Source organism: Megascapheus bottae, chromosome 3 (genome assembly GCF_031878675.1).
Source record: "Megascapheus bottae isolate mThoBot1 chromosome 3, mThoBot2.hap1, whole genome shotgun sequence".
Classification (NCBI taxonomy): Eukaryota; Metazoa; Chordata; class Mammalia; order Rodentia; family Geomyidae; genus Megascapheus; species Megascapheus bottae.
The window spans coordinates 87,366,150-87,379,957 of record NC_143511.1 but is presented as its reverse complement, the minus strand read 5'-3'; the positions used below and the strand labels follow the sequence as shown (position 1 = coordinate 87,379,957).

The following is a 13,808-nucleotide window of genomic DNA, read 5'->3' as shown; positions in this document are numbered from 1 at the left end:
CCCTCCACTAAGACTTTCTCGGTACCCACGGTCAAGGGTGCCAGGACTGGAAGTCTTGTGCCAGGTGTGGGGGGCAGGGTTGAGGTCAGCTCCCATGGAGAGCAGTAGCTGACATAGACCTCACTGTGGAATGGAGCCTTGTGTCCCCCAACCCCCCCCGAAGCAGACAAAGCAGTCGTGTGGGAATCTGAGCTTGGGGCCCCGGGAGCAGCTGTGACTTGTGCTTCCATGACCTTGCCTTCTCCTGGAAAATGTCAGAGTTTTCCAAATGGCCTCTGGCAACTTTCCCTGCCCCTCCTTTGAGGTCAGGTCCAAGGGCATCTTCGGGGACCAGTCTACCACTCTAATGTACAGCACATTCCACCACCCCTTCACTCACTCCACTCACCCCTTCACTGCCCCCAGCAGTGGTGATCCAGCAAGACCAATGGAGAGAGGTCAGGGAGGGTGGAGCAAGCGCCCACTGGGCCCTCCTCCTAGAGCATGTCCGGGGACACAGCCAGGCCACATGGAGGAAGGGAGCTATTGGTGTTAGGCACATAGTCTCTGCAGAAGGCACCTCAACTGCAGCTGTGGTACTGTAACAATGCCTGGCTGACCCCTTGCTTCAAGTCAAGACGCCCCTCACTGCCCAGCCCAGGGGGTCGGGCCCTTCCCTGTCCCCAGTCTCCTGGCTGTCCTAGCCTCATGTCACCTAACAGCCTTTTTCTTAGGATTGGGTCTTCCAGAAACATCGCTGCCCTTCTCCGTGGGCTCTGGAGCAGAGATGGGGTCTCCCACATGTCTGTGGCGCTCGTGCTGATTATGAATGACCCTGGTCAGCCTGGCCGCCCCTCCCCCATCCTTGTGAGGACAGATGTGGGTTCTGTTCTGGAGAGTGTGGTGATGGTGTGTGTGGGGGGGTATGCAATGGCTGGACAGGAGCGAGGAGGTCGTGCCCCCCCCCCAGTAGTGGGGACACTGGGGGCTGCATGCCAAGTCAGGAGAAACTGGTAAATTGGCACTGGACAGAAACCCCAAACCCCAGTGTGTGTTTATTTTTCTCGCACATTCAGGGTGCAGGCAGCAGCCGCAGCTGGCACCTGCAGTTCTATCAGGTCTCCAGGGGCCAATGTTGGCTTCACCATCTTCACAGGCACAAGCTCCTATCTTGGGGGTGCCAGGTGGCTCCCTTCCCCCACTCCGGAGACTGGACACGGAAGGCAGGAGTGGGAGAGAAGAGCTAGGGCACGATCACAGGCTCTGAGAGGGTGGCGGGAAGGGAGTGGCCTTTAGGGAGTGGAAGCCGTCTCCACTCCTTCAGTTCTTCTGGGCTTGCATTGTGTTATGAAACCACAAACTACCACAAGTTCCCCAGACATGAGCTCTGCTTTCACTGAGTACTTCCTCAGTGGATTCCCATAGGAGTGAGGTGAGGCCTGAGCCAGGGAGCCCGAGACAGGCTAGAAGGCACTGCCTGGGAGCTGCGCCCGGCAGCCTCGCACTGGGGAGGGAGCTGAGGCCAGCAGGGGGCGGCATTTGCCTTCGGCCATGGATGGAGCGCCTGGGCCTTCTCTGAGCTGTAATCCCTTCTTATTCCAAAGGCTGTTTTGCTTAGCTCCCTCTCAGCTTTGGCCGGGAGAATGATGGGAAGAGCCAGGTCTTAGCAGTATAGCCTGGGAGAGTGAGGCAGCTGCTGTGCCAGCAAGGGGGGCACAGGTAGAGCAGTGGGTGAGTGAGTCACTGCAATGGGCCGTGGGGCAGCCCACCAGACCACTGGAGGGGGAGATGGGCCCCACAGGCAATGCAGCCAAGTGTCTAAGACAATGAACCCCTATTTTTAATTTCCTTTGTGCCCGTTCTGGGGCTTGAACTCAGGGCCTGGGAATTGTTCCTGAGCTTTTTTTGCTCAACGCTGGTGCTCGACCACTTGAGCCACAGCTCCACATTTTTTGGTGGTTCACGGGAGGTATCTCATGGATATGTCTGCCCGTGCTGACTTCAAACTGTAACTCTGAAATCCCAGCCTCTTGAGTAGCTGGGATTACAAACAGCCCGCGGGCACCTGGCTTGGGCCCACAGGGGAAAGTGACAGGCTGGGGGCCTGTTCAGGGCCCACCTAGGGGCCGCAGCCAGCCGGGTGCCGGCCAGGAAGGCGGTGGGCAGGGCAGTCTCTGGGAATTGCGTGTGACCTGGCACTGGACAGGCTCTAGGGTGTGAGGTGACATACCCAGCTTGGGTGGTCGGGGCAGAGAACTCTCCAGATGGTTTTCCTTCTGGTTTTTGAAGCCAAATGTCAGGACACTGCGGGTTCGTCTTTATTCCGGGGGGGGGGGGGGCAGAGCCTCCCGTGCCCAGGGCAGCCTGGCTGGGGCGTGGGGGCTGCCTATGCTCGTTTTGGCAGCGCTGGGGCTTGAACCCAGGGCCTCACGCTCAGCTCCGTTCCCCCGCCGGGCGCAGGAGGGCGGGCGCGAGGGCTGCCTCTCTAAGGCCACTTTCGGGGCCCACCCAGCGCCCCCGGCACGGAAAGGACGCGGGAGGCGGGAGAGGCAGCAGTGAGCACGGTTTACTGGGTCAGTCGTCGTCCGTCGCCGTGGCCAGCTCCCCCACGCTCCTGCCCGCCCCTCCACCCGCGTCCAGCCCCACGCGGCGAGTCCCTCGGGGGGCTGCGACGGGAAACCGAGGGCGCACGGAGACGGGAGGGGCCGGCGGCGGGCCAGGCGCAGGGGCGTCCGCGGGTCCGGCGTCGGGGCGGGCGGGGCGCGGCGCCTCCGATCCCCGCTCCCCGCGCGCCCCACGAGGGGAAAGGAAGGAGGAGGCGCCGGGACCCGGCGGCGGGGCGGCGCGCGGAGGACGCTGGGTAGCACCTGGGAGCAGCGGGGCCGCCCCCGCGTCGCCGTCCGGCCCGGGACCCCGGCCGCGGGGCGCTCAGCAGCCCGGGCGGGCGGCCAGCCCCAGCAGCAGCAGGCAGCCGAGCAGGGTGGCGGGGCTCGGGGCGGCCCCGGGCGCGCGGTCGCAGTCCGGGCCGCCGTCGGCGAGGTCGCAGCGGGGCTGCTCGCAGCGCGCGCCGGTGTAGCCGCGCGGGCAGGCGCAGCGCTGGTTCTGCAGGCAGGTGCCGCCGTTCTGGCACAGCAGCTGGTCGTCGTCGCACACGTTGGCTGCGGGGCGGGGCGGGGGGAGAGGGGGGGCAGATGGAGGTCGGGCTCGTCCGCGAGGATGGAGCCGGGAAGGCCCGGACGCCACCACGCTTCCCCTGCTCAGTGGGGCCCAGCGGACCTCGGCTACGGCCCGCGACTCCCCAGCCGGCCCGGAATCCCGGCCTCCGGGGCGGTCCCCGCCCCGCCCACCGCAGGTCCCGCCCCCTCCGGGGAGGACCCACGTCAGGCCCCGCCCCCGGAGAGGGCCCCGCCCCCACCGGCCCCGCCCCCTCCGGGGAGGACCCACGTCAGGCCCCGCCCCCCGGAGAGGGCCCCGCCCCGTGCCAGGCCCCGCCCCCGCCTCCCTCCTCCCCTCCCCCCCGACGGGTCACTCACGGTAGCAGCCCTGCCGCCAGTAGTGCGTGGGGAGGCAGTCGTCGCACTTGGGCCCCACCGCACCCTCGCGGCACTCGCAGAAGCCGGTCTCGTTGCAGCGGTCGTGCACGGAGCCGATCTGGTTGCAGTTGCACTCTGGAGGGACACGTGCCCGGGCGAGGCTGGTCAGAGGGGCCATGTCGCTGGCCCTGGCCCCAGCAAGCACCTTCCCTCCTTGGCATCCCACAGCCCCGACGGCTGGAGGGGCGTCCATCTTTCCCAGCCCTGCAGGGCTGCCAGCAGCCCCCACCCGCCACGCCCTCTGCCTAGCGCAGCTGGAAAGTGAATGTGCCCATTCCCGGGCCCACTGGGGGCGTGGGGCTGGAGGGGGAGTCCTGATGGCGTCCAGCGGTCCTGCAGCTGGCCCACAGTCACTGCGGAGTTGAAGGAATCATTTGAAGGCGGAGGCTTTGTGGGCTGCAGCCCCGCCTCACCTGACCGGTGGGGGCTGGGCACCAGGGACAGGGCCTGACTACTGGCCACTACTGGAGGTACTGGAGGTACTGGGTGGTGTTGGCTGGGGGATACAGAGTTGGACTGTGGAGTCTACCCTACTGTAAGGACTGCATGGATTTCCTTCTCTACTCCAAGGCCGTCCTGCAGCAGGACACCTCCTTCTAAGTGTATTAGCAGGGAAGCCTCAGCCACAAGAGGGTCAAAACACTGTCTCCTCACCCAGCTCTGACTTTACAGCGGGAGCCCAGAGAGGGGCAGGGACTTGCTTGAATGCACACAGCATGGCAAGCCCTGAACCCCAGCCTTTACTCTCTGAGGAGGAATGCATGGAGGAGACCATCAGCCAAGAAGCCACCTGCAGTGCCTGCACCCCAGGTGGCACGGGGTCTGCAGCCCTCCAAGCCCACTCTGCCCCGGGCTCCTGGGCGGTGCTCACCGATGCAGACGTTCTCGTCGTCCAGCTCGGCCGAGCCGTTGCGGTAGTAGCCCAGGCGGCAGTGCTGGCAGTGCTGGCCTCGCGTGTTGTGCTTACAGCTCACGCAGGTCACCACGTTCAGGAAGTCAATGTAGCTACAGCGGTTGGAGTGGCCGTAGCACTCGCAGTCTGGGCCAATCGGGAAGAGAAACACCTGAGCACGGTGCGAAACGGAGACCCCGGGGAGAGGAAGAGGAAGGACCCACCGCAGAACATGCAGGCAGAGGACCTGGAAGCCATCCCATGCCTTGGACACTTGGGAAAAGCTGGGCCTGCCAGCTTTGAGCCAGCAGAACAGTGGAGCCTGAGGGCAGGGAGCCCAGAGGCCAGCAGCAGGCAGCAACCTGCTGGCCCCTGGCTGAGAGCCAGACAAAGTGCTCTCTGAAGGATGTCCTGGGGCCAGGGATTAGAAGGTAATTCATGCAAGGAGACTGGGGTCATGCTGCCATACAGTGCCCTCAGGGTGAGCACTACCCAGATCTCCCCCTCCCCCGCTTTGCGGATGGAGAAAGGCATGCAGGAGTGTTGGAGGGATGGCGCGGCCATGGAGCTCCCTCCCGCGCCGCTTTGGAAGTGTTTGAGGAAGGGAACGCCACCATCCTGTCCGGGCAGGTCCCTCTTCCTTTCTTTAGAACATGCTGGGTGAGATCTCTACCACTCGTTGAGTCCTAGGTTCCGGGGCTTGGATTTCAGGCCCCCTGATCCTAGTGCACTACCACTTGAGCTACACTTCCACTGCTGGCCTTTTTTGCTGGTTCACTGAAGATAAGATTTGTCTGGGATTTGTCTGCTCGGGCTGGCAATCATAACTCAGCCTCCTGATGCGGTGCCAGGATTAGAGCTGAGAGCCGCCAGTGGCGGCCTTGGCAGTGGTTTTTGTTTCCATTCTTTCAAGACAAGATCTCCTTGCCTTTTCCCCTGGGTCTGCATGGGGCAGCCAGGATCACAGGCCTGCTCCACCATGCCCCAGGGTGCCAGATTTTGTGGAAGCGACACATCATCTTCCTTAGCCCTGGCCCTGCTCCTGGAGGCTCACGGCCCTGTGACGGGGGGGGGGGGGGTACGTCTGCGCTGCTGTGTGCCCTTCTGCACGCTGCCTGCTCCTCAGGCAAACCCTCCCACTGGCTCTGCAGATCCACAATCACTTGGGGCAAGTGACCAGGACCTCATGAAGCATCCCGGTGGAGGGGTCCAGCCTTCGAGGTCCCCCTAAGGGGCTCAGCCTCTCCTATCACTGAGAAAGGCAGGAAGGAGGGATGCTGGCTAACTGGACAGAATACCACCTTGCATCTCCCCTTAGGGGATCTCAGCTCCCTCTTGTGGGAGAGAGTGTGCCAACCACGCCTCAGGGGTCAAGGATGTAGGAGACCCTGGAGACATCCCCCTGTGCTATGGCTGGGCCACTGGACCTGCGCCCTCCCCTCAGCCCTTCCAACACAGGAGTCACAAAGGGCATCGGTGACTGAGTGTTCCCGATTCTTCTGTGCCAACCAAGATGAGCCCTGGGCCCCATCTCCCCAGGGAGCCATGACAGGCTATTTCTGAAAGCCACACTGATGCCCACTGTGCCCAAGTAGCCTTCTGAGTCATGCCTGCTCCCTACTCCCTCCAGGCAGAAAGGCCAGAAGGAAGAGAGGCTCGATTTAACCTTGACCCAGCTAGTCCAGAAGGGTTTCCCGAGCGGGCACCAGCCCTGGCTTGCGGGGTTTTCTCCAGAGAAGGCAAGTGAGAGAAGTGAGAGCGCCCGAGCCCCGGGCTCTCCTTACCTTGGAATTCTTCAATAGGCATCACTTCAGGAGATTTGGGCTTGAGCTGGAAAAGTGGGGAGCCCTTGGCAGGGGCAGGGGCAACCGTAATAGTGCCCACAGCTTGGAGAGACGAGAAACAAACTTTTCATCCCCATAGTTCAGCTACTCAGGGTGAACTGCCTGGGCCAAGGATAAAGCTGAGTCTTCTGGATGCCGCAGGCCAGCTCTGGGCCAGCCGGTCATCTGATCTGAGGGCTCAGAGTTGAGGCTGGGCGGCCACTCCAGAGTCAGCATACTGGGCCCTTCAGTGGGGAGCTGCACCCCTCTCTGAGCCAACCCTGCCTCCTCAAACCCCCCTCAACCCCTGACGTCCTCACATGGCATAAGATATTTTCTGGGGCTCGGACTCTTTTGGCCGATTGAAAACATTTAAGGTGCCCAGCCCTTCCTTGCCCCTTGGCCTCACATCCAGACTCTAAACCTAGCACTAAAGACTTGCTTCTCCTTTGCTGTCTGAAGCCATCATCCTCTGCTCTGGCTGAATCTTTACTGTGCCGGGAGCAGTGGCCAGCAGAGGGCGCGCCAAGCCCTGCTCAAGGCTGAAAGCCGGGGCTGGAGAGAAACTTGAGGGCTGGGCCGGGGGTTGGGCATGGAATGTAGGGCATGGAATGTAGGGCCTGGGCCAGCCTTCCTTCCTGGAGAGCTGGCGACCTGTCCATGTATATCCTCTGTGTCTCACAGGCACTCACTCCAGTCTTCTTGAAGTCCCCTCCAACCTAGAGCCCTGCTATGCACACCTGCGGCCTCCACTACAGTGATCTGGAGGAGGGGGTCTCGGGTCTGTTCTAGGCCCTGCCCCCATACCTTCTGCCTGGGAGGACACCAGGGGCCAGAGGGGCTCTCCCCAACGGGGGCAGCCGGAGATGGCTGGGTCCACTCTTGGGAGGAAGAAGAGAAGAAACCAAGTCATGGAAGAGGTGACACCCCACCCCCTCTCACCCCCTTGTGAGCAGCAGCACTACAGAAAGAGAAAGCCACCTACACTGGCCAAACAGTCTGGGTTCTAATTCACTATAAAAGCAGCATCTGTACTATTGTGGCTTATGGAAGCCCGCAGACACTGGAAGGCAGACCAGAGGGGCCCAAGCCTGAGGACCAGCAGGGAGTGGAGTCTGAGGACAGCACCCCTTCGATGGTCCTTGAGTCTGACAGCTGAGGCCTCTTCCGGCCTGCAGAAGGGCAGAGATGGACCTGCGTCTGGGCTCAGACCTTCCTCTGAGTTGCTAGGTGAGGCTACAGGTGGTCAAGATATCAGGCATGTCCGGAAGGGTCCTGGAAGGCCTTCTATTCAGTCCCCACCTGGGAATTAGAGGTCCTCTGCCTCCTGACCACTGCCTGCTTTTCCTGACACCTGGTTTGAGCAGCCAGCCAATCCCGTTCAGGCGCGCCCCTCCCCCCACCTCCACCCCCGTGCCTCACGTTGAGTCTGAAAAACAAAACTAACAGGTCACAGAACAAGGAGCACGGGGCTACTGCTGGTGGTGGCTCATGTCTGTCATCCGAGCTACCCAGGAGGCTGAGATCTGGGGATCAAAGTTTGAAGCCAGCCTAGGCAGGAAAGTCCAGGAAGCTCTTATCTCTAATTAACAACCAAAAAGCTGGAAGTGGAGCTGTGGCTTAAGTAGTAGAGTGTTAGGGACAGTGCCCAGACCTCAAGTTCAAGCCCCAGTACTCCATTAAAAAAAAGTGCAGAGCTGGAGAAGTCAGGCTTTGTGATGTGTGGAATTCAAAGAACAGACCCGGAGGGTGGGGGCGAGGGCTGCCTGCTCCCCCTTCTCTGAGGGAATTACCCAGGATAGTTGATGGGGAGAGAAAAAAGAAAATCTCCCAGCTAAAAAGTGCCGGAGACTTCTCAGCTGGGAGTCAGGAGCCTTTGGACTTGAGATTGACATTAATATGGCGTTCAATGAGGAGAGGAGGCTGCAGGGCCTAATTGGCAAGGGTTTAATTAGAGCTGGGGTAAGAGCAGCCCTGAGGGCATTTTGCTTTGCAGCCTGACTGACCCCCACCGCCTGGTGAGCAGGAGTGGAGCACCGCACACCCCCTCACCCCAGCCACTGCCTGCCAGACAGCTTAACACTGGCAGAGAGGAGAAACATCTGGACCAGGAGATCAGGATCCAGCTGGACTCTGGCCAAAGAGGCCAAAGCACCTGTTGGAAGGGGGTGGGGAGGGGGGCTCGGGACCAATCTCCAGACCAAAAGAAGGCCTGTCTGCCCCTTTGTGGCTCCCAAGAGCCTGGCATTGCCAAGCTGGGAGCTGGGGCCTGATGGGTCAGGACATAGCCCTGAGTTCCAGCCCAGTCTGTGGGCCTTCATCAACCTGGGGTGCTGGGCAGCTGCTTCTCTCTCTTTTCTTTCCTGTTCCCTAAAACATAGCTTTGTGGAGGTATAATTTGCCTACTATAAATCCAGCCACCTGTGCCTGAGCCTCTCCTGTGGGGAAAGTAAATTCTAACTTGCATCTCCCATTGCTAATAGCGCAGGCTCGGAGAGCACGTCGCTGTGGCCGGGTCAAGCAGACCCCCCCCCCCCCCGCCCCGGCCATCACCACTTAGAATGGGTTTCCAGACCAGCGCTGGCTGTTCTCCCCTGTAATCTCACCTACTCAGGAGGCGAGGATCTGAGGGTCAGTTTGAAGCCAGCTGAGGCAAGAAAGTCTGTGAATCTCTGTCTCCAATTCACTAACCCCCCCAAAACAGAATAGGAGCCTAGAGCTCAGGTGGTAGAGCCTTGAGCACAAAAGCTCAGGCACAGTGCTCAGGACCTGAGTTAAAGCCCCCAAATCAGCTGGAGCCGGGTGGCAGGTCAGCTGGGGTGGTCTGCAGGACTCCTCTGCCTGGGCTCGTGTGCTTCCAGGGTTCTAGCATTTTCTACTCTAAGAAGCAAGCACCTACTGTCCCCAGGACTGACGGGGGCAGGGACTCCAGCTAGAGGCAGGAAGGGAGAGGCCGCAGGGCTCCCTGGCTGGACTCTGGTACCCACCTGTGGGCTGGGGGCTGCGGGGGACTGTGGGGGCCTGGGAAGTGGAAGGGGTGGGAGAGGTGGAATCCCTGCCCAGGGCCTCAGTGACCACAGGGGCTTGGGGTGCAGGGTCCTTCGGGGCCTTGTGGATGCCTGGCGAGAGACAGAAAAGCAAGAGCAATGGAGGAAGCTCTAAGACTAACAGCTTCATAGACCAGCGCCCCTCCAGGCCTAGCTTCCTTCTAGAGCCTCCTCTGTCCACTGGTATGGGAGGGGCAGGGCAGACACCAGAGTACCCCAGGGAGTGGCATCTCTGCCAGGCCTTCTCCCTGCTCATCCCACAGGGATGGCAAAGCCTGCTGAGAGGGTAGGGGGGCTGGAAGTGAGCACCCCGTGGCGGGGGGCTGGCTTGCTGAGGGCTTGGGGGACCAACTGCATGGTGACAGGAAGTTCCCAGACACCCAGTCAGCCACCTGCACCCTGTGAGCTCTCTAGACCCTTACCCTCCTCAGTTCCCCTCTCAGGCTGGCATGTCCTGGGAGCTGAGCTGACCAGAATGGCCACTGCATGGGGGATGGAGACTGGCCTCCACCAGTCTGGTAGAGGCTGCGGGAGGGAGGGGGGCAGTTGTCTATCTAGGGTCAAAGGACAACCCCTCTCCCCAGAGGCCATGCCCACTTTCCAAAGCAGGACTGAGGAAGCTCCTCCAGGCTGAAGCCACAGGGAGATACACGGATACCACACAGAGGAGGGATGGGAGCAGAGCCACAGATGGGGTGGCATTAGAGGAGGGGACAGGAGACTGCAGATGAGAGCAACATCCAGCCCCTTCCTTCTCTCCATTTCCAGAACAAGCAGAGCCCAGTGCCCGAGTGTTCCATACTTACTGCCGAAGGCCGAGCCCACAGCAGCGCCTGCAGGAAGACAAGAGGGTTACAGAGCTGCCCAGGGGTCCCCTTCCAACACCGAGGGGCAGGATGGGTCCCCTCAGGGGCTTAGGGGGACTGAGCACCAGCTGTTGGCAGCCCACAGGGCTTCTCACCACCATGACAAGACAGAAGGAGCCCTAGTAGCTTATTTTTCTGCTAGGGAAACTGAGGCTTAGAGTTCTAACCTGCTCCTGGGACTCTGACAAGCTAAGCAGCCCGTCCAGTCACATCTCAGAATTTTGGGCCCACGGGGCAGGTCACAGAAATGGTCTCCACGGAGGAAGGGGAAGAAAACCACACCAGTGGCCACCTCTGTGCAAGGGTTTCCTGAGTCAGTGAGCGGGGACATGCTGCTGACCCCAGCACTGCCAGCTGGGAGCCACTCGAGGGGCCTGGGGGAGGGGCCAAGTGAGCCAAGGCAGGGCACCATCTGCGCCTGTGCCTGGGAATGAGGGGGCCAGAGCAGTGACTGGCCGTCTCAGGGAAGGGGTGCCACCTTGGGTAGAGCATTGTTTCTGATAAAGGACACGGGGTGGCAGTCACGGTATGCTCAGCCACGGGGCTGTGGCTGGGGACAGACAGTCCAGTGGCCTGGAAGGATGAGCTGCCTGGGGCTTAGCCCTGGCTAAATCCATGCATTGGGGCGGCCTGTGTGGTATGCAGGGGACCCTGGGGGCAGGGGCAGGGGCACCTCTCAGCTAGGCCCTGAGGGGAAGGTGATATGGGGAACAGTGGCAGGACCCAGTCCTGAGAGCCTGAGCACACCAGACGCAGACATGGGCATGGGGGGTTGACCTCACGTGGGCCTTGTACCATGCGTGTGTGGGCATGGCTGAGGAGCCAGGGCTCTGCTCCCAGACACCCTCTGGAGATGGGAGGAGTGTGGGGTGAGTACAGGTTCGGGTAAAGCTTCCCAGGGCCTCCGTGGTTGTCAGGGAGGGTAGAGGCCCCAGCTAGGAGCTGTGAGGGTAGAACGTGGGGGTCTCTAGAATCGGGGGTGTGGCTGGGCAGGTGGGGGAAGGAGGACACGAGTAGAGGAGGGTTCAGGACACAGAGCAGCGGGGTGGGCTCTCAGCACCAGGACCGTGCTTGCTCACTCACTCACTGGCTCGCTCTGTGTCTTTGAAGACCTGGCTCGGAGTGCTGAGAGGGGCTGGCAAGTCACCCCTTCAAAGAACTGCTGTGGCTCCTGACGCTGGCCCACGTGCCTCGGCTTTGATCGGCTTAAAGCCACATAAATCTTTCACGGGTGTCGGGGGGTGAGGGGTCCTGATGGGTCGGGTGTCGGGGAGCAGGCAGTGTGGCTGCACAGCTCGGCCTTTGCAGCAGATTCAGGCCTTGAATCCTAGGGCTGGCCTGGCACCGGGAGGGCGCTGGGTTAGCCAGGAGCTCCTGTGGGGGCAGCTAGAGCCTCAGGATCTGAAGGACTAAGCACACGTAGCATGCTGGCACGGCCTCGGGCACAGCAAGCCAGAGATGGATGTGACAGTGCTAGAAGAGCGAACTGCAAGCCCTCCCCGCCTGCTGCTCATGAATGCCCCGTTATCCCCGGTGGGCATCATACAGACACGTGTGGGCAGCACCCACGTGTGATTTCCCTGGCAGAGCTGGGCAAGGCAGGGCACAGGGCCAAGCCTCTATAAAATGGGGTCACAGTTCAACTTGTAAGAGGCAGGCTGGGGATGCAGGTGGAGGGGAAGCAGCTGTGTGTGGCACCTGGTGACACTCAACCTCCCACAGGCCCCGCTCTCAGGCACCAACTCTGCAGCTCTGCAGAGCCCAGGGGTCCTGGAGCAACGTCTGACTGGATGTATGTGTGTGTGTGTGTGTGTGTGCTCACGCGCGCATGTGTGCAGGTATGCGTGCATGTGCCCATGTGTGTCTGCTGGAGCATGTGCACTGTATGTACATGCATGTGACATGTGTGTGCCCATGTGTTGCGTGTGTGTCTGGCATGGCCCCTGGCTCTTGGCCTTGTGTACGTACAGGCGTTGGGGGAGCCGTGCGGCAGCGGCAGGTAGGAGCCTGCCCGCCAGGCCCGCGTGCGGAAGTTCTTCTTGCACTTGCCGCAGTCCGGGCCGGTGGTGTTGTGCTCACACTCACACTGCAGGCTGCCCTCGCGCACTGAGCACAGGTTGGCGTGCAGGTTGCACTTGCACCTGGGGAGATGCAGAGAGGATGGGGGTCAGCGGGCGCCAGGGTAGCCTGCCTGACCCCTGGGCAAGGCAAGCCCATGGGATGGGGCCGACACTCCCTGGGGCTCTGAAACCACGGTCAAACCCAGCCTCATGGACTCTCCGTTGGGTCAGAATATCCCGACTTCCCCTGCTGTGGAGGGGAGTGGAGCTCAGCCCGCCCCGCCCCCCCAGCCCTCCAGGATTCTCTGTGGCCTATCAGACTTTCTTGCCCAGGCTGGTTTCAAGCCTGGACCCTCCGATCTTAGTCTCCCGAGTTGCTAGGAGGCCAGGTGTGAGTCCACGGTGCTCGATGCTGTGTCTTTAGCTCTGATCACCTTAGTTGGAGCCTGAGGTTCTAAGGAGCTTCGCCCAGCCCCAACTTGTGCAGCCAGGGGTCTGGCCTGGGGCTGCACTTTTACTGAAGCCCTCGAGGGCAAGAGCGAGAAGCCCAGCTCCCCAGCTCTGACAATCCATCCCACATACATTATTCACTCATTCGTTCATTCAAATATTTATAGGCAACTCATTATTCTGAAAACTGGTAAATAAACGGGAAGACTCAGGTATTGGTTCTTCCTGCTTTACATAGACTGAAATATCTTTTTAAGGACGTATTTGGAGACAGAGCCAGCAGCGCTGCTGTGAACAGGGGCTCCAGGCACTGGGCAATGCCAACTCTCAACTGGGAGGAGAACATTCCGGTATGTCCCACGTTGGGGCCAGCTCCTAGGACCCCCAGATGGGGAGGAGGAGAACGTTCCGGCATGCCCCACATGGGGGCCAGCTCCCAGGACCCCCAGACAGGGAGGGCCATGCATGTCAAGGTGAAATGCAGAACAGAGCGCCCCAGACCTCACAACACCTGGCTGTGCACATGCACACATACATGTGCATGCATGTGTGCGTGCACGTGAGTCACACAACAGCGACAGTCCAGGGAAGCTCAAAGTGGGGACCCAGGTGAGTCAAAGGGGCCAAAGCAGGGAATGAGGAGCCATGGAGGGAGGAGCCTGGGGGAAGAGAAGCCTCAAAGGCAGAGAAGCCCATGTCCTGTGCACTCACTCTCTGGGCCTTGGTTCAAATAACCTGGACAATCAACAAGCACATGCAATGTGTGTGACGTTTCTGAACGGTCTGTGTCTTAGCCAGGCATCGGTGGCTCATGCCTGCAATTCTAGCTGTTAAGAGGCTGAGACCAGGAGGCTCACAAATGGAAGCCAGCCTGGGCAGTAAAGTCTGTGAGACTCCATCTCCCATTAATGAGCCAAATGATGGACTGGAGGCATAGCTCAAGTAGTAGAGCACCAGCTGTGAAGGAAGAAAGGTGAACAAGAGCCCAAGGTCAGGAGTTCAGGCCTTGGTACTGGCATGCATGCCCACACGCACATGCTCGGGAGAGGGGGAATCCTCAAGTCCAGCATGAAGGGAAGAGCACTCTGGATTCTGATG

General features: G+C 60.8%; 1 protein-coding gene across 5 annotated transcripts in view; it reads right to left on the bottom strand.

The window, feature by feature from the left end:
* Window positions 1–1,100: 1,100 nt before the first annotated feature.
* Window positions 1,101–13,808, bottom strand: part of Ntng2 (netrin G2) — a 52,665-nt gene continuing 39,957 nt past the window's right edge. For 4 of the 5 annotated variants that reach the window (XM_090330851.1, XM_090330853.1, XM_090330852.1 and 1 more), the window contains exons 4-10: window positions 12,169–12,341; window positions 10,141–10,167; window positions 9,275–9,406; window positions 6,249–6,350; window positions 4,444–4,611; window positions 3,513–3,647; window positions 1,101–3,137 (exon numbers count right to left, since the gene is read on the bottom strand). In XM_090330851.1, coding sequence (XP_090186977.1) covers window positions 2,908–3,137; window positions 3,513–3,647; window positions 4,444–4,611; window positions 6,249–6,350; window positions 9,275–9,406; window positions 10,141–10,167; window positions 12,169–12,341 — 967 coding nt within the window. In that variant the 3' untranslated portion in view covers window positions 1,101–2,907. The remainder of the gene's footprint in view (window positions 3,138–3,512; window positions 3,648–4,443; window positions 4,612–6,248; window positions 6,351–9,274; window positions 9,407–10,140; window positions 10,168–12,168; window positions 12,342–13,808) is intronic. The other variant, XM_090330855.1, reaches the window with a different exon arrangement.